At 38.5% G+C, this 27393-nt stretch overlaps 1 protein-coding gene across 1 annotated transcript in view; it reads right to left on the reverse strand.

Moving 5' to 3' along the window:
* The window catches only part of Pappa2 (pappalysin 2), a 232006-nt gene that overhangs the window by 151358 nt on the left and 53255 nt on the right, over positions 1-27393 (reverse strand). The window contains exon 3 of the mRNA XM_051186063.1: positions 4127-4272. Coding sequence (XP_051042020.1) covers positions 4127-4272 — 146 coding nt within the window. The remainder of the gene's footprint in view (positions 1-4126; positions 4273-27393) is intronic.

A 27393-nucleotide genomic window follows, 5' to 3' on the forward strand; every position in this document is an offset into this window, starting at 1 on the left:
ATATGCAAATTTTCTTCTTTTCTAATAAAAACTGTAAGTTTTCCTTGTTTGTGTCTCCATATGCATAACAATTTTTGTATAACATATTGTTATAATCATTTTATTTAAAATAGTTTCCTGTTTCCACTATAATTTAGCCTATGGTTAATTATAAGTATATTGCTTAATTTCTAAATACTCAGGGTGTTCCTCGTTTTTATTGTCTTATTATTTGATTTCTAGCTTATTTACAATGAGATGAGAGAGAAAAGTTTTATGACTTTCATCCTCTGAAATTACTCTGTGGTTATGAAACTCCTTTGATAAGTTTTCCATAGCACATGAGAAGAATATATGTTCTGCTCTGTGTAAATACATGGCCTGATTCTGTTAATTGAGTCAAATTTCTAGTCTTATTTCTCAAATCTCTATATATCTACTGAATGTTTACTCATATCTTTTCTGAGGAAATTATTTAAAACCACCAGCTATGACTGTAGATTTGTCTGTTTTTATAAATGGCTATGTTTTCAGGGCATGTTAATGGTCAAATCCAAATTCATCACCATTACATCTTCTAATTGAATTTACTCTTCTATACAACTAGCCTTATTTATTACTAATACTACCAGCTAACAGTGTACTTCATCTGATGTTAGAAAGTTCTTTTCCTTTGGATTAGTATTTTCATGGTATTTATTTTACTTCCCTAGACTTTCACTTTAACCATTTGTGCTCTTATATTTAACATTTGTCTCTTCTGAACATCAGCTAATGGGACTTATTGGTAGCTTGACAACCTTTTAGTCTTAGCTGGGGCCCATATAATGTTCATGTAATCACTACACTATATTAGGTTTTCTTAATTACAGTTTCTTTTCTTCTTTTTTTTTTAAGTGTGTGTGTGTGTGTGTGTGTGTGTGTGTGTGTGTGTGTGTAGATATTTGCACATGAGTGTGAGTACCCATACAGTCCAGAAGAGGGTGTCAGAATCCCAGGAGCTGGAGTTACAGGTTGTTGAGAGAGCTACAAGTAAGTCCTGGGAACTGGATCTGAATCCTCTGCACTGGAGCAGTACGCACTCTTAACCACTGAACCATCACACCAGTATCATTTTGTTTATTACAATCTTACTAATCAATCTTTGAACAGAAAAAAAACTAAAGATTACAACAGGGCTTTTAATGCTCTGCCTAGAATGATGTGGAATCGGTGCTTTTTCTGAACTAAGAAAGGGGATCTCTAAATGCATTCATTTTCTGCACCACCCCATTTTTGTCTTTTGTAATATTTTTGTTATGTTTTAATTCTGCATGTATATAATTATAAACTAAAGTATTGCTGTCTGCTTTTGATATTTTTATTCTCTCTGGCACCAGCACTTCTTTTCCACATCTCCATGTCTCTAAACAAGACAGTTTTCTTTCTGCTTCCCAACATTTCCCAGGATGTCTTTCAGCACTGGTATAAATTATCTCTGAGTTTATTTGTGTGAAAATATTTTATATTTTTTCTTTCCAAATGATATTCTTGTCAAATTCAGAATTTTAAGTCAACAACTATTTTCTTTAACATTTAAAAAGTATCATGATCCCAATATTTCATGCTATGTGATTTTTGTTGATAAGACACCATATTTGTCTTATTATCATACTTTTCAGATAACAAATTTTTGCACTGTCTAACTTTAAGATTTTTCTCTTTGTATTTGGTTTTCATCACTTCATCATGGTCCAGACATAATCTTCTTTGGAACCTATTCTGTTTGGAGTTTGTAAAACACATTTGATCTGCAAATTGATAATTTTGTTAGTTTAAAAGATGGTCAGACATTATCTCTTTAAATACTATGTGCTTTTCCATTTCATCCTGTTCTTCTAGAACTCCAATTTCATTAAAAAGTTTCATGTAAATAATCTAACCAAATAAGTATTTCTCAAAACGTTTTCTTATCTTTTCATAATTTTCCTCTGAGTTTCAATTTATAAAATTTCTTTTAAGTCTTTAATTCTTTATCATTATCATTTCACTAATTTTTAAATTAGAATTACTAGTACTGCTTTTAGCTCTAAAATTTTTACTTGATGATTTCCTAAGGATCCCAGTTCTCCTAACCAGGTCCCTAGCTAATATGTACTTTTTACATATTAGCCAATTATATTTACTAGTCTAGTTTCTAAAAGCTCTAATAGCTAAAAAGTCTATGGGTCATATTGTCTTGTTTTTGTTGTTGAATTGTTTTTTTTCCCACCATTTGACTGTATTTCCTGAAAATATCAAGTGATTTTATATTGACTGATAGATACTACACATAAAATCATGTAGGGTGCTCCTGATGGCATGATCTTCCCCAGAAAATATCTTCCTTTGGTTGGGCAATTAGTACAGATGCAGGAGGGGTTCCTGTAAACATTAACTGAAAGTGTTTCTGGTTGGATTTTAAGTCCAACATAAACCAACCTACTCTGCCCTGTTGTATCAAGTCTTCAATGCTCTTTCTCTGTAATAGGATAGCAACTTCATTTTCTTTCCCTTCTGTGATATGACTTTTAAAATCACTGTTCTATTTTGTAATCTCTTAGAAGTAATTTTGGAGTTGGTTTCTTCTAGGCTTTGTCTCTGGTAAAGCATACCTAAATAATTAGCAAATGTTCTGAGAGGAAAATCATAATAGGACATCAGGCTCACTTTTGTGCATTTATCACAATAAAAATCAGAAGAATCATTCTTTAAGTTTTGAGATTGAGAGCCAACAGCTGCTGAGTGTACCTTGCTGCCAGAGCCCTTCACACATCCACCCAAAAGGTGCCTTGAGGTAACTAGAAAGGTACTGCCTCTCAGGGCTTTGTGTCTTCTCTGCTACTGTTGTTCTGATGAAGCAATTCAAATCATCACTATTGATTGGATTATTTAACAGGACACATTAGTACATCCACTGTCACCAGGAAGGTTACACTAACTCACACTGACTTTCATAAAGAATCCAGGGTATCTCCAGTTCATTTAGTCATCTTGAAAACATGACTGCAACCTGTCTCAATTCCCTAGAGTCTCCCTGAGTGTCCGAGCTAAGCAAGAGACCCACCTGATTCTTGGTACAGACTACTACAAGGTCCAGCAACTCCATTAGTACTAAACCAGGTTTTACAGTTTGGCACTTAATGATATTTTTTCTTTAGGCCCTTTCTAAGATTTAAAATAGATCCAGTCATTTGGACCTCACCTGAGCAATTTATTTGCACGTAGGGTTATGTGGCTGTTGTTTAGTTTCTGGTTTTGGGTATTTTTTTTCTGTATTTTTAAAACTCTGTAGCCCAAGGTAATCTTGAAGTAGTGATATTTCATATTTCTTCTCTCAAGCATCCATGCGTGACATATAAACCATGACAATGAGCCCTCATTTTTTTTATATATAAAGTTAGCTCTTTGGCAATTCTATATATGTGTATGCTGCATTCTAGTTACTTTCCCACCCATACAATCTCTTAAATCCCTGAGATCTCTATTAGCCCCACCAACTGCCTGTCCCTTTTCCCGATTCATGACTGTTTCATGACCCATTTATCTTAACCATGGTTACCTATGTGACCACTGGAGTGTGACTATCCTGGTTGTGTCACCAGTGAATATAGAACAGAAGGCAAGGACTCCCATTTCCCTGAATCTCTCTAACAGTAAGGGAGAGGTCCCCTAAGTCTTTCTTCTAGACTTGCCTGGCTGTTGATTAGCCCACTCTTACTCAGACACAGTGCAGTCACCAGCAGTTGATGAAAGTTCTTGAATGCAATGTGTTCTTTCATTTTACTTTTGATTTGGTGATACAGTCTCAGTAAGCAGCCCAGACTTGCCCTTGAAACGTGATCATTTAGAACAAACATCCTTAGTAACTAGGATTGAAGGTGGAATGGTCCACCAGGACTGGCCTGTCTCTAGATTATGGAGTCAGTTTAGAGCTTTCTAGGTGTTTGATCTACCACCTCTTAGTTTTTACTTTGAAACATTTTTATAGACTGACCCATCTCTACTTCTCGACCTAAAGCAGTTAATTCATTGATTACATATTTCTTGTCTTCCCCTGCCCCTGAATTCACACACAAACTCTTCTCAAATAGTCTTGATTTTATATATCATAGTTCATTTCCCTTACCCAAGTGACTGACAGCTTCTTTTTCCCAAGGCCATGTGGCAGCACCTGCAAGGTCCTCCCCAACTGAGCTGGCGAAGTAGACATTGAGGAAATGAGTACTGTTGAGATGCAAGGCCTCCTTTAGCTCCTTCACACTCATGTATGCTCTGGGGGACAAGCACAAAGAGAGAATGTCACACCAAATGGCAGATAATGCCTGGGCCAGATCTGATTATTATCATAGCATTTCCATTTATCAAAGATTTTTGGAAGGGTAGAGAGTCTAGAGACATGCCTATCATGAAGTCTAGGAAGAGATACATTTGAGTTATTTTCCCATTAAGTAAAACTCTACTGCTTTGAAAAACCACAATTTCTGCATGAAGCATCTAATTTGACATTACTCTAATTTCTTCATTTTCATAGGAATTATTTCTTCAAAACAAACTCATTGATGTTGATAATTCTTTGTTTTGAGAATTATGCTCTGATTGGAGAGGAAAGCCTTCAACCTCTCAGCTTTTCATAAGTGTCTTCATACCACCTGGTCCGTATGATGGCAGGAAGTTCAGTTATATATGTTTTATCATATGTCTATAGAAACCATTATTTTTTAAAAGAAAGGGTAAAAAAGCGTCCAGGAAACAAGTTGTAAGAAGTAAAAATTAGAAGAGTTTTGGGAGCAGAATACATTATAAAGCTTCTGTAAATGATGTTGTTCATTAATTTCCTTCTTGAATCCCTTAATCCAGAGAAAATCCCCCTATCTGCTCCTATCTTTTTTATAGTAACAATGGGTTATCTGATTGATACCTGTGCTGGATAATTTTATGTCAACCTGACAAAAGCTAGAGGGAGGAACCTCAGTGGAAAGAATGCCTCCATAAGACCCAGTTGTAGGCAAGATTGTATAGCATTTTCTTAATTAGTGACCGATGAAGGAGGGCCCAGCCCTGTTGTGGGTGGTGTGACCTCTGGTCTCACAGTTCCAGGTTCTACAAGAAAGTGGGCTGAGCAAGCCATGAGGAGCAAATGAGTGAGCAGCATTCCTCCATGGTTTCTGCATCAGTTCCTGCTTTGAGTTCCTGCCCTGACTGCATTTCATGATGAGTTGTGATATGGAAGCGTGAACAGACTAAATTCTTTTCTACCCAAGTTGCTTTTGGTCATGATGTTTCATCATAGCAAGAGAAAACATAAGACACTGACTTCAAACTTAACAATTTTATATATGTACTTATACACGAATTGAAAGACTGTTAAAACGTGACTCTCAAAAACATTATAGATTATTGATGTAGCCCTTAGTTGCCTCTTAGGGGTTTAATGTTGTCCCCTATGGCTGAAGGCACCACATACATAGCACACAAAACTCAGAAGATTCAAGCTGAATCTTCCCTGAAAGTCTCTTCCCTATGATCTAGTTTCCAAGGTTCCAGAAAACACTATGCAAGCTGCAAAAGGAGTAAAGAAATTGAACTAATGATTCTCAACCTTTTTAATGCTGTGATCTTTTAATACATTTCTTGTTGTGGTAACTCCCAACCATGAAAGTATTCTTGTTGCCACTTCATAAATGTAATTTTGCTACTGTTATGAATTTTAATATAAATATCAATGTTTTCTGATGGTCTTAGGTGATCACTGTGAAAGGGTCATTCAGTTCCCAATGGGGTTGTGACCCACAGGTTGAGAACCACTGAATTAAAGAGTCCTACCAAACTGTAACACTGAAGCAATTACCAACATGGCAAGATACACATAAAGGTGCAAAAAATGTCACTTACATACCAGTAGCAATCAACAATTGTCTAATTGAACTTAAAGAGGAAAATTATTCCTGGTCCTGAAAATTTAGTCATCTTCCTGGGACTAGTAAATTCATAGATCTTAGAAAAGAATCTACTACCGACACTTTCTAGACCATCAGAATTCCTTACAACATTCTGAATCTTATCCTTATACCCATACATAAGTGAAGCTACCATCCCTGTCAAAGAATCTCCTCTTCACAGCAAATGGAGACTATCACAAAAAAAAAAAAAAAAAAAAAAAAAAAAAAAAAAAACAGTGATCACAATGCAGAGATTAATGGATTAGGTGGGGGCAGCTCCTAATATAGCTCTGAGGTATACATGTACATCACTACTCAATTGTCTATGGCTCAGGGGACATCACAGAAGATAGGAATGGAAAGACTCTGAACCAGAGGAAAAGGGAGTTTATTGTGATAGTATGTCTTCTAGAAATTCAGAGAAACTAAACACATGAAGTCTTACCAATATGCCTGATTAAACATGAACAAGGATGACACCAACAGACATGTCAATATGGACAGGGTTCTGGGTTGAGGGGTAGGGTGAACAGAAGCTCACTAGGCCTCAACCATATTTGAAGAACTACAAGCCACTTAGGATGGCTGAGAGCAAGAAAAATAGTCTTCCCCAGGGAAGAGCACACCAATCTAACACCAAATGGTCAGATTTGAGAACATACATATAAGTAACATTATACAGAATGAGCATATTATAATTATGTAATCTAATTGAAGGAGCAACTTAGCCAGAACTCAGTAGTCCTTAAACATAAGAAGTACTTCTGACAGTGGTCATTGTACCATCCCCCAAAAGAGGAATAACTAAAGGGAGCTTTTCACAGCTAAAGCCAGGCAGAAATAGTTTTTGAATTTCCTTTAGGATTACGTTTCATAGCTGCTATTCTAACAGACAAGCCATAGGCATTGAAAGTTCCCAATTCACATTAGGACAGCATAACCCTTCTTCTATTGTTTGCCCTACTTCCCAACCATGATGCTCACACAGTTTATTTAACCCATGTGTAGAATGTGCTGGCAAGGGACACCCAGGTAATGGAAATCCCAAAAAAGGTAATTTTTGTGTTTCTTGAAACAGAACTAAAACCAGGAATGAAAGCAAATAAATAAATAAATAAGGTCATACTTGTAGAGCTTGTAGACCTCTAGATGCTTCGGAGAAAAGGGTTTTAAAATAGTATTTTTATTCACTTGTAATATCTTGGAAAAAAGTTTTCAGAATCATCCAAGCTCCATGAGGTGGTGTTGGATGTGATCAGAGGGATATTCCTTTAACTGCATTCCTGGAGATGCAATGTTTTGGGCTCTTGCCTGGTTTTTCCTGGACTTAGTCACATTCTCTTTGTTTTTCGTGTTTATTAAAACAATTGCATTATGTTTTTATTGATTGTTGGGGTGATGATGACATCATGTAAATCTTTCATGTGGAAATGTTACAATAAATGGGGGTGTGGAAGAAGAGAAGAAACTAGAGAAGGAGTGGGATGGGTAGGATTAAAGACAGACTACAAGAAGAACAGAGTATCCAGGATGAAGATCTAGCTCTGATCCCCTTTTGGGCTTCCAATTAAAACTGGAACATGGTACTTTAACAATTTGCTCTTTTTTACTTATGCACTTTGCCTAAATTCCCCTGTTCCTGGCATGACTTCCTTGGGCTATCTCTGTGTTACTGGCTTTTCTGTCTTCCATTTGCCAGTCTTGGCCACCACCCATCTGTCCTCTCTCAACCCAGCAGTTCTATTCATTTCTCCTGAGCATCCTCCAAAAAGCCACTTCCCGTCCAGCATCAGCATCAGGGGCTGGTTGTACTCACCTCCCCTTCTTCCTTGCCCAATTATTTTCCCAGCCATAAATTACTCTTTCAGATGAGAATGTTGATGTCATGCTAGTGGCAAATGGGGTTTGGCTGCTCAGATTTTTGCACTTCACAAAAACATAGATAGAGGTTAGTAAGGGGGACTAAATTTTAAAAATCTAGAGACAGTTGAAAATAGCCCCTAATTGAATGGATAAGAGAAACACTTATTTGCTGGAAAAGACTGTTATCCTGATCTATGTCTAAACCAAAGAGGGTCAAAGTGTAGAAGTTAGTGTGCCTTTTTCCTATGTATGATGGCTTGTCTTCTGAAACATGTATAGCATTTTAAAAGTTACTTGGAACTAATTGAGATAAATGTCTTAGCATCTGGACTAACTAATATACCCAGGACTTGACTAGGATTTAAGCATTTATCACTAAATATAGTTCAAAAACTCAAAGCTGAACTTCTTACTACGGAAAAGATTTACTAACAGATAAATGATATTGGTGGTCAGGGTTGTCCAAGAGACTCCCACAGCATTATAGGCTGTTGCTGTTGTCTTTGGTTACCACCCAGAGGACGAAGGTAAAACACCATGTACATCAAAAACAGGACCCAGAGGAGCCATATGGACCTGACCTAAAATTCTATTCCCTAAGGACTAGCTTTCACAGTACTAGAAGGTGCCATGCAAAGGTCAAAAGAAAGAAAGAAAACCAGCGGTTTTACCTAGTTATTATGAGCTACAACAATAACCAGCAAATCACAATATACCTAACAGTGCTATAGTGGCATGCCTACTTTGGTGGTAACCAACAGCTCTCCAATTGGACTTAAGACTCACTCAACAAGAGGAAAATCATGTCTGATACTAGAAACCTAGCCAATTTCTGAGGACTAGTGGTAAGGGTCCTTGGAGGAAAACCTACAACCACTTTACTAAATCAGGACAATTCCTAACTACATTTTAAATATTTATTCTTACACCCACAGATAAATATAGGTGTCACCCCTCATCAAAGAAAGAATCTTCTTCTTTTTTTTTTTTTTTTTTTTTTTTTTTTTGCAACAGATGAAAACCATTACATAAAAGCACAAGCAACCAAAATGCATAGAAAAAGTGATCACGTGGTACCCAACTTACAACTCCTACATTTAAGGCTTAGGGATCATAGCAGAAGAGAAAGCTGAAAGTATGTAAAAGGAACAGGGAATTTGTTGTGTCTAGAAATGTCAGAGAAGCAACAAACAACCATGAAGTTACATCAACATGGCTGTCTCAATAAAACCTAAACAAGGATGTCACCAACAGACATGCTAACATGGAAGGAGGAAATCTCATGGGATCTCAAGTCCAAACAAAAAATTAGAGGCAACAACACAATTTTGAAGGCAGGAGAAATAGTCTTTCCTAGGTAACCCCCCCCACACACACACACACACATACTGGTTATCTGATACCAAATGATTAACACTATAACATATAGACTGAGCAATATACATTTAGGAATATATATTATACATACATACATACATATATATATATACAATATACATTTAGGAATATATATTATAGGATCATGCATATTAGGAATATGCACACAAAAATATATGTATATTTTTAATATATCAACAATTAGAGAAAAAGAGGCCATGAATTTGAGAGTGGGAGATAAATGGGAGGGTGGGTTAAGAAGCAGGGAAAGGAAGTAAGAAAATTATACAGTTATATATTTATATTTTGATTAAAAGTATTTTTTAAAAGAGATAGATGAATTTAATATTTGAAAGTAGGTAAAATGATGTACATAACTGCAATGAAATACAAAATGTTCATAAACCAATCTGAACTGTGTATTAAAAAAGGATGAACTATATTTACATGATTGGTTTCTGCCAGCATCTACCTTGCATTCTCTATGCTCTAGATAAAGATATCCGCTAGGTGAGGTGGTGAATGCCAGTAATCCTTGCTCTTGAGAGGCTGAAGCAGGAGAATCTCAAGTTTAAGACCTGCCTGGTATGGGAAACTGACAAGTTGAGAAGCAAGATGTGAAGCTATGATGGACAGCTGTTCACTGTGGAACTCACAACCTCCCTTCCCCAGTCACCATGAATCTCTCTGGAGGAGGTATATTCTACACAGGTAGGCAAATAGTTTCTATCGCTGAAATAAACACTAGTGTCCCCAAGGATTTTCCGCCAAGTTTCTTGAGAAAGAACTTATGCAAATCTGGGATTTGGGGGTGCAGATAGGTCTAAACCTTCCTGCCATCCAGCCTGTCCCTGGGATATATAAGCCCTCAAAGTACTAACTAGTATTTTCCCAGAAACCCAGCATGATTGCATTGAGTTTTCTCTCCTATCAAGTTTCTCCTGTGTTGAGTACCCATCATGTCAACCAAGTCCTTTTCTCCATGACCCCATCTCCTGAAACTCCACAATCATGGAAGGTGATAGATAGCATCTGCCTCGGTCTTGCCTTCATCTCAGTTTATGTGAAACAGCTACAGAAAACAGGGTGTAATTCTTGACTTCCTCACCACTCAAGGCATACACTCCTTTGGCTATCCTTTCTCATTACCTCCTGTTCTTAGATTAACTTTTTAAAATTATTAATCTTGTATAGATTATTCACTTCTCTATACTTTCATTTGTTCATAAATGCTCCCTCTCTAATATTATTTATAATCTTCAGTACTCCACCATGTCCTAATATATCCAATCTTTTATTTTTTTAGAGATAGTAGTTGATCCTACCTCTTTCTTTGATAATAGGAGGGAGTCCGCTCATCATGAAATTCATCGAACTCATAGGCACACACACCAACACTTAAACTTGTTTCCTTCTTCACTTATGTTTATTCTTCCCTTTGGTCCCACAGGATGAGGTTTTCTGAGTAAACTATAACTAACACCCTTTCTTTTTCCTTCTTCCTTTCCAATTCAAATTTCTTAAGAAAATTATTTATTCATCTTCCATTCACCCATGTACCCCCTAATCCAATTATAGCCTGGCTCTCATCTATATCACATTATCAGAATTGCTTTTTTTTAAAGCTGTCAATGACATCTTCATTTCCTCCCCACAACACTGAAAACAAACCCAGCCACTATGGTATTGGAACCCCTTATTGCATTTTATATTATTAGCTACTTCTGCTTTAAGCTCTCTATTTCCTTTACTTCATAGCAATGCATGTTCTTCTACCTCCTCCTATTTTCTGACCAACCCCTCCCTGTTTCCATGGTGAGTTTCTCTTCCTGCTTCTAGTCCTTCTAGATTATTCTGCTCATACCTCATTCACTGTCCGCGTTCTGCCCATACTTCACTTACTCTCCCTGTTATCTCTCTTAAGCTCAAGCACCATCAGTCTCAGGGTGATTTTCACATTATCCATATAGCCACATCTACATTTTCTGCAAGGCTATAGCAATGCATTCCCTCTAGCAACCAGACACCTAGACTTAGCTTACCCACAGACCTCTTGGAAGCAACAGAGCAATGTGGAAAGTAGCTCTTAAGAGCACGAGAGAAATAAATGTGTCTGAAATAGAGGAGCATCTAACAAATCTAGGGACAGATTTCTCGTGTGTGAATTTGACAGAAGGTTGCACTTTGGGTTATATACAGGAGACACAGGAAATCTGTCTTAAGAGTGCCTCAAAATTCTTACCCTACTCTCAGTAGTAGAGGGAAGCACACACACAAATGTAATCAAGAGAAATGTATCATGTGCTGGTACAGAAACAAGCAAAAAAGCAAATGAAAGGAAAAGAAAAAAGGAAATGAACACACACACAAACACACACACAGTGTTGGGTGGATCATTGGGAGTATTCCACAAGACAAGAATCTTGGGTCACTTGCCATATAGGTCCTGGGAAAGGCTTGTCTTTCCTCGGCATCCAACATCAGCAGGCATAGCATGCCATTTTTAAAAGACAGCTGCTTAGCCAGCTTCAAGATTCTCCCCTGCAGGCCCCACTCTGAGACTACATGCCAAGAATTAGGGAACTGTTTTCTGAATTCAGAAGAACACCTCCAACTAGAAGTGGAAAACCCTGAATCAGAACAACATATTGTACACAGTGGAAAGCTTTGACCCACAGACCCAAGTGAGTCTCATTAGCTCCCAGGAGAGGAATAAGCAGTGGCAAGTGCTTAAATATACCAAGGCAGTTACTGATATCCTTTTCCAGTACCTAGAGATGTTAAGTTGCCACTAGTTGTAATACTCACTGCCCAGCCCATAAACCTTGTGCCTTTTATGGCAAACCACCCATGATCAACTTTGCTATCCTTGGAAGATAATCTGACCTCACGCAACACATGTGACCACACCTAGTAGGTTCTAAGCATATGTGAATGACAAGATAGTCGGTGTCTGCTCATACATGCAAGATTGCCATGCAGAGACAGTGTGAACTTTCACATACACACACACACACACACACACACACACACACACACACACACACTGACCAAATATAGACATGTATACATCTATTCACAAATGATGTGGTTTGGGTGTGAAATGTCTTCATAGGGGCATGTGTTTGAGGACTAGGGCCCCATCTGATAGCACTGTTCTGGGAAGCAGGAAAATCTTTAGGAGGTGGAGTTGTGTAAGAATTAGATCACTGCTATTATAATAATGCTGCTATGAACATAGTTGAGAACATGTCTTTGTTGCATGGATGTGGGTCATTTGGGTATATGCCTAAGAGTGGAATTACCAGGTCCTGTGGTAGACAGATTCCCATTTTCCTGAGGAACTGCCATACTGATCTCCAAAATGGCTGTACAAGTTGTACTCCCACCAGCAGTGGAGGAGTGTTCCCCTTTCTCCATATCCTCTCTAGCATAAGTTGTCATTGGTGTTTCCAATTTTAGCCATTCTGGCAGGAGTAAGATGGTATCTCAAGAGTTGTTTTGATTTGCATTTCCCTGATAGCTCAGAATGTTGAGCACTTTCTTAAGTGACTTTCTGCCTTTTTGATTTCCTCTATTGAGAATTCTCTCTTCAGTTCTGTACCCAGTTTTTTTAATAGGGTTATTTGGTGTTTCGGTGACTAGTTTCTTAAGTTGTTTGTATATTTTGGAGATCAGCCCTGGGTCAGATGTAGGGTTGGTGAAGATGTTTTTCCCAGTCTGTGGGCTGCTATTTGGTCTTGTCAACTGTGTCCTTTGCCTTACAGAAGCTTCTCAGTTTGAGGGGGTTAGATACCCCTCGACTGAAGAATGAATAAAGAAGATGTGGCACATTTACATAATGGAATACTACTCTGCATTAAAAAAAAAAACTATAGAATCTTGAAATTCACAGGCAAATGGATGGAACTTGAAGAAACCATCCTGAATGAGGTAACCCAGTCACAAAAAGAGGAACATGTTATGTACTCACTCATATATGAGTTTTAGACATAGAGCAAAGGATCACCAGCCTACAATTCGCACTGCCAGAAAAACTAAGATACAAGGGGGAATCTAAGAGGTCCCTCACAGAAGGAGAAGGGAACAAGATCTCTTGAGCATATTGAGAGTGGGAGGTCAGTGAGTGGAGAGGGAGCTTGGAGAAAAAGAAGGGGAGGAGAGAAAAGCATGTGTGACTAGGAAGATTGAGTCAGGGGAGGAATAGATGAGAGGGGGGGATAAAAGAGGGAGCCATTATAGGTTTAAGAGAAAAATGACTCTAGAAAAATGTCCAGAGACCTACAAAACTGACCCCAACTAACAATTTGAGCAACAGTGGGAAAGCTACCATAAATGCCCTTCCCTGATAACAAGATTGATGACTAACTTATCTACCATCATAGAGCCCTCATCAACTAGCTGATGGATTTAAACAGAAGCAGACACCCACAGCTAAACACTGAGCCAAACTGTAATCCAGATGCAGAGAGGGAGGACAAGGCCAGGCTACAAAAACCCTCAGAGACAGCTCACCTGAACAAGGAGGAGCGATCGGGCCCCCAGACTGATAGCTGGGAATCCAGCATTGGACTGACTCAGACCTCTGAATATGGGTCTCAATTAGAAGGCCTGGGCAGTCTAAGGGACCTCGGACATTGGAACCAGGATGTATCTCTGGTGCACAAAAGGACTTTGGGAGCACATTCCCCATGGAGCGATACTCCCTTAACCTAGAGGCAGGAGGGAGGGCCTAGTCCCTACTCCAAATGACTTGACAGATTTTGTTGACCCCTCCTGTAAGGCCTCACCCTCCCTGTGGAGTGGGAGGGAATGGAATGGAAGGGTGGTCAGGGGGCATGGGTGGGAGAGAGGGAGCTAAGGAGAGGGAACTGGGATCTATATGTAAAATAAGAAAAATAAATAAATAAAATAATTAGGTCACTGGGGACAGGAATTCAAGTTTATAGCTCAGTCCCACTTCTTGTTCTCTCTGTTTTCAGATCACTGACTCATTATGACTGTCAGTGCCCTGCTCCTCCCACCATGCCTTCCTGCTGGGACTGTAAAGACAAGTAAGCTCTTTCACAAATTGCTTCTCACTGAGTGTTTGGTCACAGCAATGGGAAAAGTAACTAATGCAACACTCTAGAAACATAATGGGGACATTCTTGTCCTGTTCACATGTGAGACACCGCCACTCAGTTTTTACCCTCTCATACACAAGTAATCACGTAGAGATAACTACACTTGTGCAAACATGAGTGGCCCCAGTGAAACACTCTGCACCTGTGAATGTGCAAGTGACAACACAGAGGCAGGCTATTTTTTTCTGTTCACATTTGAGTGACATTAGAGATGACTAGAACCTGTGTATATATGAGTGACTACATGAAGGCAGACTGTGCCAATGCACACATGAATGACTATGAAATCTTCAAGTCTTCAGCTTTATACACATAAGGACCTGTGTGGAAACAGCAGTCCATACCTACACACAGATGAGACACTGCCACATAGAGACAGTCTTTATCTATACACGTATAAATGACTGCACAAAGACAACCTATGCCTATTAACGCTTGAATGACCTCATAGAAATAATCTGTCCTGTGTGCATGTTAATGACCTCACTGATGTCTAGGTACGTACCAGTAACCACTTAAAGACAGTCTGTCCCTGTGAGTATGGTAATGGTCTCATAGAGATTGTCTGTGCCTATGTATATGTAAGTAACATCCGCAGACAATCAACATCTTCATACATGCTAGTGAGCTCATAGATGCAGTCTGTACTAGCAAACTGAATAGATAGCTCACAAAGGATAAAATAAAAACAGCCAATAATCATAAAAAACACTCAACAGATTTAACCACCAAGGAAATAAAAATTAAAACAAGACTGAGGTTTGGGAGGTTTTTCAGTCAGTAAAGTGCTTGACTCAAATCGTAGGGACCTGAGTTTAATTTCCAGAACCCATATAAAATAAAGCTAGTACAGTAGTATGTGTTTGTGATCCTAGCACTCAATAGGCGGAGACAAGTGCATTCCTGGCCAACCAGTCATGCCTAGAGGAGATATACTCCTCTTAGAAACCACAATAAAAAGCCGAGTCCCAAGTGGGATATACCCCACTCCAGTTGTTTGTAAGGGTATCCCAGAGACCATCAAAGCAATCAGATTATTCCATTGCTCTTGGTTGCTGCAATAACTTGTTGATAAGACACCACATGATATGATCACCTTCCCCACCCCCAAAGGCAAAGAGAGTATTAAAGTTTAGTGGAAAGAAATACTGTAGAGGCCAGGAAGGAATGGGACAAAATAATGTCTTCTGACAGGAACAATATCATCATGAACTCACAGCAGCTGTGCTTGCTTGCATAAGAACAGCACAAGATCAAGCCAATGAATCTTCCAGCATGAAGGAAAGAAGGCTCCGAAAGACCCATCCCTAGGTGCGATGGCTGCTAGTAGAGAATTGGGTTTTTAGAAATGTGTTCCCTGGTAGGTCCCAGTGAATGACCCAATACCCAGGCATATATAGGGAACACAAATTGGCTGCATATTATAAAGAAAAAGAGAAAAAGAATATAAAGATAGGGGTTAGGAGGTTGAGAGGTTGAGGGTGGGTCTAGGAGGAGTTAGGGGAAATAATAGGGGTATGGTCAAAATGCATTTGAAACTTGATATGCCATGTTTTGGTTGATATCCCAGGGAGGCCTGCCCTTTTCTGAAGGGAAATGGAAGAGGAGTTGACCTGGGAGAAAGGGGAAGTCGGGGGGATAGGGGGACTAGAAGACTAGAAGGAGAGAAGGGAGGGGAAACTGTGGTTAGAATATAATATATGAAAGAATAATAAGTAAATAAATTATATGCATTCACAAAATTCTCAAAGGAATAATAAAAATACTTAAAATTTAAGAAACAATAAAGTTGTATAATAACTTAATTGTCTGTTTTGTTCCCTAAATAAAAAGACCTGGTAACATGAGTAACATTAGATGATTGCATTTCTCTGATGGAGGCAACTGACACTATTTGTAAGCCAAGGCTTGTAACAGTAGACTTGATTTCTAGTACAATACATTCCCAAAGAGGAAGGATGCTTCCAGAGCCTAGGACTCTCCAGGAGTAAGTGGCTCCTTGCAAGTGGAAGGGTAAATCTGAAAAATCAATTTAGTCTACCACCAAAGCTGGAAAGATTAAAATAGCAAAAAAAAAAAAAAAAAAAAAAAAAAGTCAATTCAAGTGTTAGAAGAAAACTCCTGGACTAAATTTAATAACAATACATGTAGACTTTGGAAAGGAAGAGCTCATAAAACTATGAAAAACAAAAGTCAAAGCAAAGCCAGGAACTAGTATAAACATGAAAAAATGCAGAGTGATAAATTTTAAATTTTCTATTCTTCAGAATACTAATTAAAATGCAAAAACCATATAATGAGAAAGCAAAAACATGAAAGAAAATCCTGACTTTTTAGACGTGTGCTTTGTTATCAACATGAATAATCATTAAAGTATATTCAACAATCCATTAATTTGACATCCATTTAGTTGCTTCTAGCAATAACGATAATCACAATTAATTTGATCCCAAGTATATGTAATGTACTCCCTACATAAAGCTCGCAATGACTTCATGAGGTTAGCAAAATCATTTCAATTTATAGATAAGAAATATATTAAGATAAAGCTTATAGAAACTTAGTGTTACTCCAAACCTACACGATTGGAAGACAATTTTAGATGAGAATGTCTTATACTATAAAAAATGATCTCTTCTGTTTTAATTGTTTTCCTTATTATCTGTGAATCACTTATTGTGCCAGGTCCTGATGATGAAATAAATAATACATTATAATATAATAAGTGAAATATACATCATGCTTTCAAGAAGTTTCTATACTAAAACAATCATGTAAACAAATCACTAAAATGCACAGGAATCTGCACCACCCTAAGTATACACACACAATTACATTCAGTAATGAAGAATGAAGTAAATTTTGCTTAGAGAGCAAAATGTCAGTAAAATATGGTGGAAGGTAGTACATGTTATGAATTAGCTTGTCTCCTCCTTTCTCCTTCTAATGTGCCCTACTGATCTGTAGAACATAAACAATGCATTTTGTGTTTTTCTACTTTGCTTTTATGTGGAATGTCAATGTGGTGCAGGTTCCACCAATCAGTATGGCTGTTAGAGCTGGAAAGAAAGTGGGAGATAGAGACTTCATTGTTACTTTCTCTGCCTGCAAATATTCAAGACAACCATGTTCTGGCATCTTCTACCAATAATGTTGTACTTGAGATGCAAATTTTAAGATACTCTTTATAGCACGCATCTAGCAGATACAGCATGACTTGCTGCTGTCAAGAGTAGATTCCTGAGAGGGGTTTTTCCCCTTGTTTTTTTTTTTTGTTTGTTTGTTTGTTTGATTGGTTGGTTGGTTGGTTTTTTGTTTGTTTGTTTGGTTGGTTGGTTGGTTTTTTTTAAGGGGAGGGATTGGTTTTTTCAAGATAGGGTTTCACTATTTAGTTCTAGCTGTCCTGGAACTCAATTTTGTACATTAGGCTGACCTCAAACTCACAGAGATCCACCTACCCACCTCCCAAATGCTGGGAAAAGGTGTGCACCACCAGCACCCAGCTACTTCCTAAGATTTTGACAGCAGCTACAGATTGTATCCTCGGAACAAGTACTAAAACAGATATCCGGGACGCCCTCCTTCCTCTCTGTGTCATGAGCAGCAGCTCCCACACTTCCCAAGCACTGTTATTCCTGATGCCCAACCTTAAGTTCAGAACCCCATACTTTTCAAAAATGCCCTAAGATACTCAGATTTTGTATTTAATTTCTTGTTGTTGTTGCTGCTGCTGCTGAAATAACTTACAATGGCTTCTCTTTTCTGTAATCTTGACTAATTCAGAGACAGTATTCCAGCTAATTTGCTCTCAAGGTGAAAAGTCAGAGAAGACATATTCAGGTCCCACAGACACATAACTGAAGGAGACTAGAAGTTCTATTTAGTTCAAGAAATAGCACAAGGCCTACATTTTAATAAATTGGTTTCCAGAATCATGAAAACTGGTTCCCTAAGATCCAAAAAGACCCACTTAATGTCTAAGCAATCAACACTATCCTTTTTTGCTGATGGAATGGAAGAGTGCAAAATATTTCAGCTTCTAGTTGACAGAAAGCAAAGACTTAAATGTTACTAGTCAGAGAAGTGTCAGTTTTGAGAAACATTTCCATGATATTGTCAAATATATATGTTTTATTTTCTTTTTTGGTTGGGGCGGGGTTCGAGACAGAGTTTCTCTGTGTAGCTTTGGAGCCTGTCCTGGAACTCATTCTGAGGATCAGTCTGGCCTGGAACTCATAGAGGCCCACCTGCCTCTGTCTCCCAGGATGCTGGGATTAAAGCCACCACCACTCTAAATATATATATATATATATATATATATATATATATATATATATATGTTTTTTCATATATAAGAGAAAAATGATTCCTGGAATCAACATATCTATTCTGGCCAGGAAAGCAGTCCTGCATATTTCTTTCCTTTCTTTGGTTGTTTTGGTTATTTTATTGGATTTTCTAAAGCAAGAAAATACCTTGAGGGTATTTAGCTCTTAGTTTGAGAGAGTATGGTGATGGTTAATTTAATGTCAATTTGATACAAAGTAGAAGAGTGAATCTTGACTGAGAAAATACCCCCTCCATAATGATCTGTATGAAAGCCTGTGTTACGTTTTCTTAGTTGATTCTTGATACCTAAGGACTGGGCTCACAGTGGGTGGTAGTCTTGACTGCTATAAGAAAACAGGCTGAGCCACCATGAAGCAAGCCATTAAGCAGCATTCCAGCTTGGCTTCTGCTTTAGTCCCTGTCTCCAGGTTCCTACCCTTACTTCCTGGACTATGATGTGTATGTAATGTAAGCAAATAAGTATCATCTGTCCCAAATTACTATTCATCACTATGGGGTTTTTTTGTTGTTTGTTTGGTTGGTTTGGTTTTGGTTAAATGGTTGATTTGTTTCTCTGTGTGAGAGCTCTGGCTGTCTTGTAACTTGTTCTATAAACCAGGCTAGTCTCAAACTCTCTAGTCTCAAACTCTCGGAGATCTACCTGTCTCTGCCTCCCGAGTGGTGGGATTAAAGGCATGCGCCACCACTGCCTGGCTCTTGTCACAGCCATAGAAACTCCAAGACAGCATTTGATAAATGTCTCATGAGATCTGCATAAAATGGAAAAAAAATGTGAATAACTGTATGTTTATAACCCTTTTTACCAAGTATTAGGACAATCCTAGAAGGGAACAGTTGCCTTTTCCCACAAAATACAGCAACTAGACGCCATCTTAGAAACAAAAAATAACACTCACCAGAGAAGAAATATAATGTATTAGTTGACAATATTAATGGTATAGATGACCTTAAAGTGGAAAATAGAGAATGCTCCATCCCTTCTCCAGTCCCCAGTTCACAGATATTGTCCAGCTGTAAACTACCCTCAAAATCACAGGATTCCGTTAAATTTCAAAAAGTTTGAACTTTCAGGGGGTCAAGTAGGATATGATCCATCTGGGAGATGCAAAGGCACCTCCAATTTCTATATTTGACAACTGTTTGTGCAGTGACTAAAGGCAAAACACTCTACATTGGTAAACTTTCAGATGTGGGAAGTGTAATTCCACAGGCTTTATGCTTGGTTTAAAATTATGATGCTTTCACCAAGAGGAACACTCCTTGTGGGTAACTAGAGAGGACACAATGCATTCTAGCTAACAATGAAAACCTGTGCAGTCACTTGGTATTTTAGTCATTCTCCATGTCATTTTTTTTTCCTCCTAAAGCTTTCCTCTGTATAGAGAATATGAAAAGTTCCTTCAAATCTTATTTTCTGTTTTTGTTTGCTTAGACTTTTTTGTTTTTGTTTTTCAAACCTTGGCTGTCCTGGAACTAACTCTGTAAACCAGGCTAGCTTCGAACTCACAGAGATCCACCTTCCTCTGCCTCCTCAGTACTGGGATTAAAGGCGTGTGCCACCACAGCCAAGCTCAAACTCTATTTTCTTCTTTTTTTTTTTTTTTTTTTCAAATTCTATTTTCTAGCAAAGCATTATTCTATGGGTACATCACACATACCCTTACATTCAGACACATATATGCTTCCTAGAAGTCAGATCTTTTTTTATGATATACTTATATCAAATTAAACTCTCAGTTTCCATTTTTACTGATACAGCAGAAACAAATGAGCTCCATAAGAAAAGCAATGATGAAAACTAATTTATACATTAAGTTTATAAATCAGGCAACACACTTATTAATCCAGAAGGAATTTATTGAACTAGTAAATATGAGGTGTTATGTTCACTATGCAGGATTTAATGCTGCACAAGCCCACTAGCATGTCTACCTTCATAAAACTCGGGCCCTGATAGCAAGACCACCAAGGAAGAGGGCTTAGCAAATGACCAATGCTGTAGATCAGGAGCATTTAATCAGGGTTTGTGGGGGTTAGCAATGTCTTCCCAGAATTGACATTTACATGGAGACTTAGCTGATGTAAAAGGGTGTCTTAGAGAAGGGAATGCCAGGGGAAGAAGAGGTAGCCATTGTATGAAGGCATGGGGGATGGAGAGGAATTAGCTGATAAGAGTTGTGGGGAACTGGAAAGACTGGTGCTAAAATGACTGGCAGCACTCAGGTCCTGGAGGTCTTTCACTTTGTGTTGCAAAGTTTATTGCTTTGGGGGCTGAAGAGTTGGCACAGTAGTTAAGAGCACTAGCTGCTCTTCCAGGGGACCTGGGTTCAATTCCCAACACTCACATGGCAGTTCATACCTCTCTGTAACTTGATTTCCAAGACTTCTAACACCTTCCCATAGTCTTACATACAGGCAAAACATGGATGATCATAAAAAATGATTGAGCTTGCCTTTTAAAGACAGCACTCTTGGGAGAAATGTGGAGAATGAGTACAAAGATGCAAAACATGACATGTAGATGGTGAAAATGTTATGGGTAATTTTGAGGTGTGTTCATAAACAGAACCAATAGAAACTGGTAATTGATTAGATGAGGCAGAGTGAGAAAGGGACATCCATAATGATTCCCTAGGATAGTTGTGGTGGAACTACATTATCAGTGCTTAGGAAGCTAAGTCAGGAATATCCAAGTCCATGGCCAGTCCTAAATATACAGTGAGACTTAGTTAAAAAAAAATAATAATTCTCTTTATATTTGAATGGCTCTGTCACACAGAAACTCCATTCAGAGATAGTTTGAGAACCCTAAGATAATTAAATTAGAAATCTGTATTAAAGAGATAGATATATAGCTCTGAATGTCTAAAATATTCATGAAATTAGAGAACAGTAAAATTTAAATTATAATAAAAGGTATGAAATGAATGAAGTACTCAACATTGCCTTCATAAAAGGCAAGATACTCAGCACAGCACATATTTAGGGAAATAGGAGAGGCAGAGATTGAGAAAGAGAGAGATACAGAGAGTAGAGGGACATGAATTTAAAAAAAAATAAAATTCTCTGAACGTTGTAATCTGAAAATCAATAAATAAACTATGTTAATTTTTCTGTGCTTAAAATATCATATTAACCTTTGAATTACACACTATGGAACATAGAGGGGAAATCTTTTCAAAACTTTAAAAGACCCCAGTCTGGCTGAAAGAAAGGTACACAGGATGAGCAGGAAAGACATAGGATAATTGCTGTAAAATAGTGAGGTTTCAAGGCTAGGGAGAAATTGGCAGAGAGGACTGAGGCTGAGCAAAAAGGAGGCAGGAAGACATCCAGCAGTGCTGGCTTCTTCAGTGTGGAGTGAGAAGATCATTCCAAGTGTTCCTGGCAGTTGAAATAGAAGAAGAGCAGAAAAGTGTCTATCAAGAGCAGAAATAAGGAGAAGATTGGTAACTTTGACAAAAGTAATTGCAGAACAACCGTTTAGACAAAAACCAGACTGCAGTTGGTAAGAGAGGGGTGAGGTGGGGAGGGGTACCCTGAAGGAAGTAGCTGGCACAGATGACAATCTTGACCAAGAAAGAAGATGCTGAGGAGGGGAGGGAGAGATAAACCAGGAGGAGAGGATGGAAAGTTACTATCATCAACTTAGGCATGACGACATTGCTTGGAGAGAAAGGAGCCAGGAAGCCTGATGATGAAGAACAAAAGAACAGATAATTGAGAAGATGTAACACAGAAGCCAGGAGGTGAGACCCACCTTGCACAGGTGGGTATTGTTGGTGCACAACACACCCAGAGGCCTCCATCCCCAGTTGCTCTTAGTGTCAATCACTAACAGATGTCTTTGAAGAATTCCCTGAGCCAAGTAGCAACTGGATCACGGGAGATGTTTGCCTACATCCAGAAGCAGCTTGTAGCCAATGACTCACTAACAGAAGGGTACAAAATGCCGATCTCTTTGCCCGAGACTTAGGCTCAATCCATGGTGCAATGCATACTTCTGAACTCCCAGAGATTGGTAAGGTTAGACCCCAAGTGAAATTGCATCCTTGCTTGGGCCCTTGCCATGGCTTATGCCATTGCCTTCACTGTGATGCGGTAAAAAAAGAACCCCTCAGTAAATCATATGAGCCCAAAGCCCTGACTCAGGCTCCACATGTTGGACACAGAAGAACACGTGTCATGCCCATGCACTAGAGGAGGAGGGGGAAGAGAGGGTGGATAAAGATGTGTTTGAGAGCTGATGGTATTACAAAAGAAATGCTCCTCTGATTTAGGCTGCATCCTTAATGGATTAGAAGGAGGTGAGGGATCTCCTACAGATGAGGGATGAGGTGAGAAGCACAGAGAGCTCATTTTAAAAAAAAATAAGAAACACTGTTACAGGAGAAAAAGATGAAGAAAATAGCTGGCACAAGACATGAGGATTAACTGGCTAAGAGCAGAGGGAATTCATGAATTAATAGCCCCATGCTCACATAGCTGTTTATAACTCCTGCTTGAAAGCAGCTGAGAACTCGTGTCATTATTAGCTGTACCACTCTGAGACACTCATCACCATTGAGCCCTGGTATGATTTAAATATGAAATATCCCCAGTAGGCTCATGTGTTGAACACTCAGTCCCCAGCTTGTGGAACTCTTTGGAATCTTTAGGAGCTGGGGACTGGCTGGCAAAAAAAAAATAGGTCACTAAGTGACAGCCTTTGAAGGCTATGGCAGCCTTTGGTTCTAGCTTGCTCTTTGCAATCCTAGCCCAGATCATTGTGTCCCTCCTGCCATGAACAGAGCTGTTGCACCACACCTTCCTCACCACTATGGTCTGAATTCTAACTGAGGCTGTGAGCAAAGTAATTACTCTCATGAAGGCCCACCCCTCCATTACTCTCACAAAGACCCACCCCACCATTGCTTTCATGAAGACAGCCCATAGTTACTGTATATCTAATTCCAAGCCCTGGAAGAAAATGGTTCTAAACTCTTTTCTCCATTGCAGTTCCACATCCAGTCACCAAATCTAGTAAGTTCTAGAATTTCTACTTCCAGCCATCCACTCTACTGTTTCAAACTATCACACCTGCTTCCCCAACTTTGTTGCTGGCCCATTTCTAGTCTTGGTCCATCTCTTCTATTTCCTTCATGGGAATATAATCAACTAATTTTTTTCTTAAAATATTTCCAATTGTGTTTGGGACAAAATCAAATGACTTCAAATGTCAGAGCCTTGCAGTGTCTAGGCCAATGCTACCTGTTTAGCTTCATCCCTGGTCATTATTCCCTCTATGTCCTATATTATAGCTCAATTCCTTTACTATGCTCACTCCTGATTCAATAAACTTGAACACATATTTCCTATGCCTAGGTTGCTAGGGTTTGATGAGGTATTTCTTCTAACTATTCATTTGCCAAAAGTTAGTGTAAAACTGGAAGGATGGATCATCAGGTAAGGGTGCTTGCTGCCAATACTAATGACCTGAGTTCAATCCCCAGAATCTACATGACAGAAAGAGAGAACCAATTCACACAAGTTGTCCTTTGGTGTCCATGCTTTTTGTTGTTTGTTTTTAGAGTTAGTGTAGATGTCATCTCTTTCCAGGAATGTCTCTTTGACATAAGCTCCAATCTCTGAATCTATATTTTGTTATAGTCCTTAGCATACTATGTCCTCCATAACACTTAGTATAACCCTTCAAAACAACACTTACTACAGTGAATGGGTGACTCTAGATACCTTTCTGTAAACACAGTACAACTTGCCTAATTATAGACCATGTGTTTCTTAATAATGATTCCTTGAAAGTGGTTATAGTAGTCCCACTGCAATATGTATGAACTCAGAACATAGTCCTTTTACATCTATGCTTGATCATGTCTGCTAGAACAATTAATGCAAAGATGAGAAAATGGGTATTTAAGAAGATACTCATCACAGATACACAGGCACAAGATCTTTTGGCTGTAAGTAAATGAAAAACACAAAGATATGATACTCAAAGCTTGTTGAAGCTATCTGGCAGATCTTTACAACCTCCCTGGAAGTTTCTTGAACCAACAACAGACTTTCACTTGTCACTATCATTAAGGGCCAGAGGACCCTCCACTTCACTTTCTTCCCTGTCAAGTTCTTATTGGTCCATGGAGTCCATGAAGACATTTAATACCCATGTTACCTGGTGGAAAGAACAATTTTTATTTGCCTTTTGCACAATAATTTGTAAACTCCAACTCTTCTACAGCCTTCCTAGAGCCTGATAACCATCAGAACAACTCGACCAACCTAAAAGTTATAAGTGCTGTGGTGGCCAGGGAAAGAGGACTCTGCAGTCACACACAGAGGCACCCACCACACCCTGCCCACTCAGTCCTCTCCTTCTGGCTTGTCTCTGCTCTCAGTTGGAACTCAGAAAGGCACACCTTCTAGCCATTCTCTTCTAGTTCCTTTTCCAGAAGGGCAGAGTCCACACTCTCCTAACGAGGGCATTTCCACTCTTAGACCCTTTCCTCTCTACTGCCCTGACTTCAGTGTTGTGAAGCCATCTGAGGATCATTTGCTGGCTGAGCGATCATACACAGACTATGGCCTTGTGATGACTCAGGCTTTTGCGGTCTCCCTGTGTTTACCATGGGTATTCGATTCCAGCTGGATTTCCCTTTCCCCTGGAAACCTACGGCTAAGCTATTTCTCCATTTTTCTCTTTTCATGCCACATACCCTTTCACCACCAGTGTACTCTAAAAGAAGTGTGTGTGTGTGTGTGTGTGTGTGTGTGTGTGTGTGTGTGTGTGTGTGCGCGCGCGCGTGTGTGTGTGTGTGTGTGTGTGTGTGTGTGTGTGTGTGTTAACAAAGGGAGTAAAAGCTGTGGTCAAAATGCAGCTTGTGGCTACCTTTTGTATAGCTTGTAAGCTAAAATTGATTTTTATATTCTTTAGAGTTGTAAGAAAAAGGAAACATAAAGAAGAAAAATGCAAGAGATACTGTTTTATGTGGCCCACAAACTCATAATTCCTAAATATCTATTACCTAGAAACTTATAAAAAAAATTACTGAATTGGGCTCTGTACTGAAGTATGTATCATTGAGCATGGATCTAGATTCAGTCAGATAGGATTCACAGTCTAGCTCTGCTACTTTGAGCTCTGTGACCTAGATACATCTGTCCCACAAAATAATAATTAACTCCTGAATGATGTGAGCAAAATAGCATGTTATTTAAAGCATTTGCTGTGCATATAAGAAAGATGAGTAAATAGTAGTTCTCTGTTAATTTTTAATTGAGTGATGTCTAGAACACTTTTTATGTGTATATGAGAAAACATAAAGTCAAGGCATTTTCAGACCAATACGTGAACCAAGTCTCTTAACTACCGCATGATTGTATTTTTGGGAGGAAAAAATGACAGAGCCATAGCCACAGTTCTTTCTATATTAGATTTTTTAAAAAAATGCTTCTGTATATGGTTCCAGAATGTCATGGTGAGAGGTGTAATCAAAGTAATTTTCTTTTTCTTTTTTTTTTTTTATTTTATATTTTGTTTTGATATTTGAGACAAGGTCTCAATCTCTAACTCAGATGGGTCTAAATATAATAGTATTCCTTCTTCCTCATCTCCCAAGTACTGAGATTAGGCATGAGCCACAATGTCTGAAACAATTTTCTTTCCATAATGGGAGCCATCTTTTCCCTTCCATATTCATGATCACCACTAATACAGACACCATAACTGATGCACACCTATTTCATCTATTCATTGATGTCATCTCCATCCCTGTCACTCCAGTGCCACTGACATACTTATTCCTTGTCTAGTCTATAGTACTGATCTCCTGTCTTCTTGCCCATGGCTTAGTCTTCCTCAGGTAGTTACTACATACCTGCAGAAATGATCTAGCTAAGCCTTGAATCTGACCAGGCAGGGTCTTAGTTACAACCATATCACTTGTCTCTCTCACTCTGGGTTGTGCTTCCAGAAACAGCAAGTGGTTTATAGTCTTCCTCCTAAACACAACTATACTGTTTAGTAATTTTATCCCTTGGCCTCCGTTGTCCTTCCTACATAGTTCCTCTCTTTTCATTTTAAAATTCTACATGCACATCATCAACAGTCTAGAAAACACAAGAGAAATTTTTTTAATGTTTATTTGCCCATGCTAAGCCCTTGGAGGTTATTTTTATGAGGTTTGATATTTACTTCTATTGTTTATTCTCTATGCTTCACAGAATAATTTATAATATTAGACAGGTTATTTCTTTGACTCTAGATTTGCTGGTATTTTACCAATTTTTAATTCACATGAGTTGATTTAACTCAACCAAATATGCAATCAGTTATCCATGGCAATTATTATCATTTAACAAGCCAAGCAGCATATAATTATAACAATCATACCTTCCTTGGACTGGTTTTTTAGTTTTTTGGGGTTTTTTTGTTTGTTTGTGGGTTTTTTTTTCTGTTATAGGCTCTCATTTTGTTGTCCTGGCTGGTCTGTAACTCACTATGTAGGCCAAATTTGCCTCAAATTCAGAGATCTGTCTGCCTCCTACACCTTTCTAGTTTCTCCTACATGTGCTCAGTTGAGTCTCATTCCTATCACCCAGAAGCCTAAATATTTGCACAGCAATGAGATTACTTCATTTTATAAAAAATAATAGTTTCTTAAGACTCATCTCCTGACACAGATGAAAAGGATACATTCCCTGCCTTATTACAAATGTAGATTATTGCAAATTCTGAGACC

Source organism: Phodopus roborovskii, unplaced genomic scaffold (genome assembly GCF_943737965.1).
Source record: "Phodopus roborovskii unplaced genomic scaffold, PHOROB, whole genome shotgun sequence".
Lineage (NCBI taxonomy): Eukaryota > Metazoa > Chordata > Mammalia > Rodentia > Cricetidae > Phodopus > Phodopus roborovskii.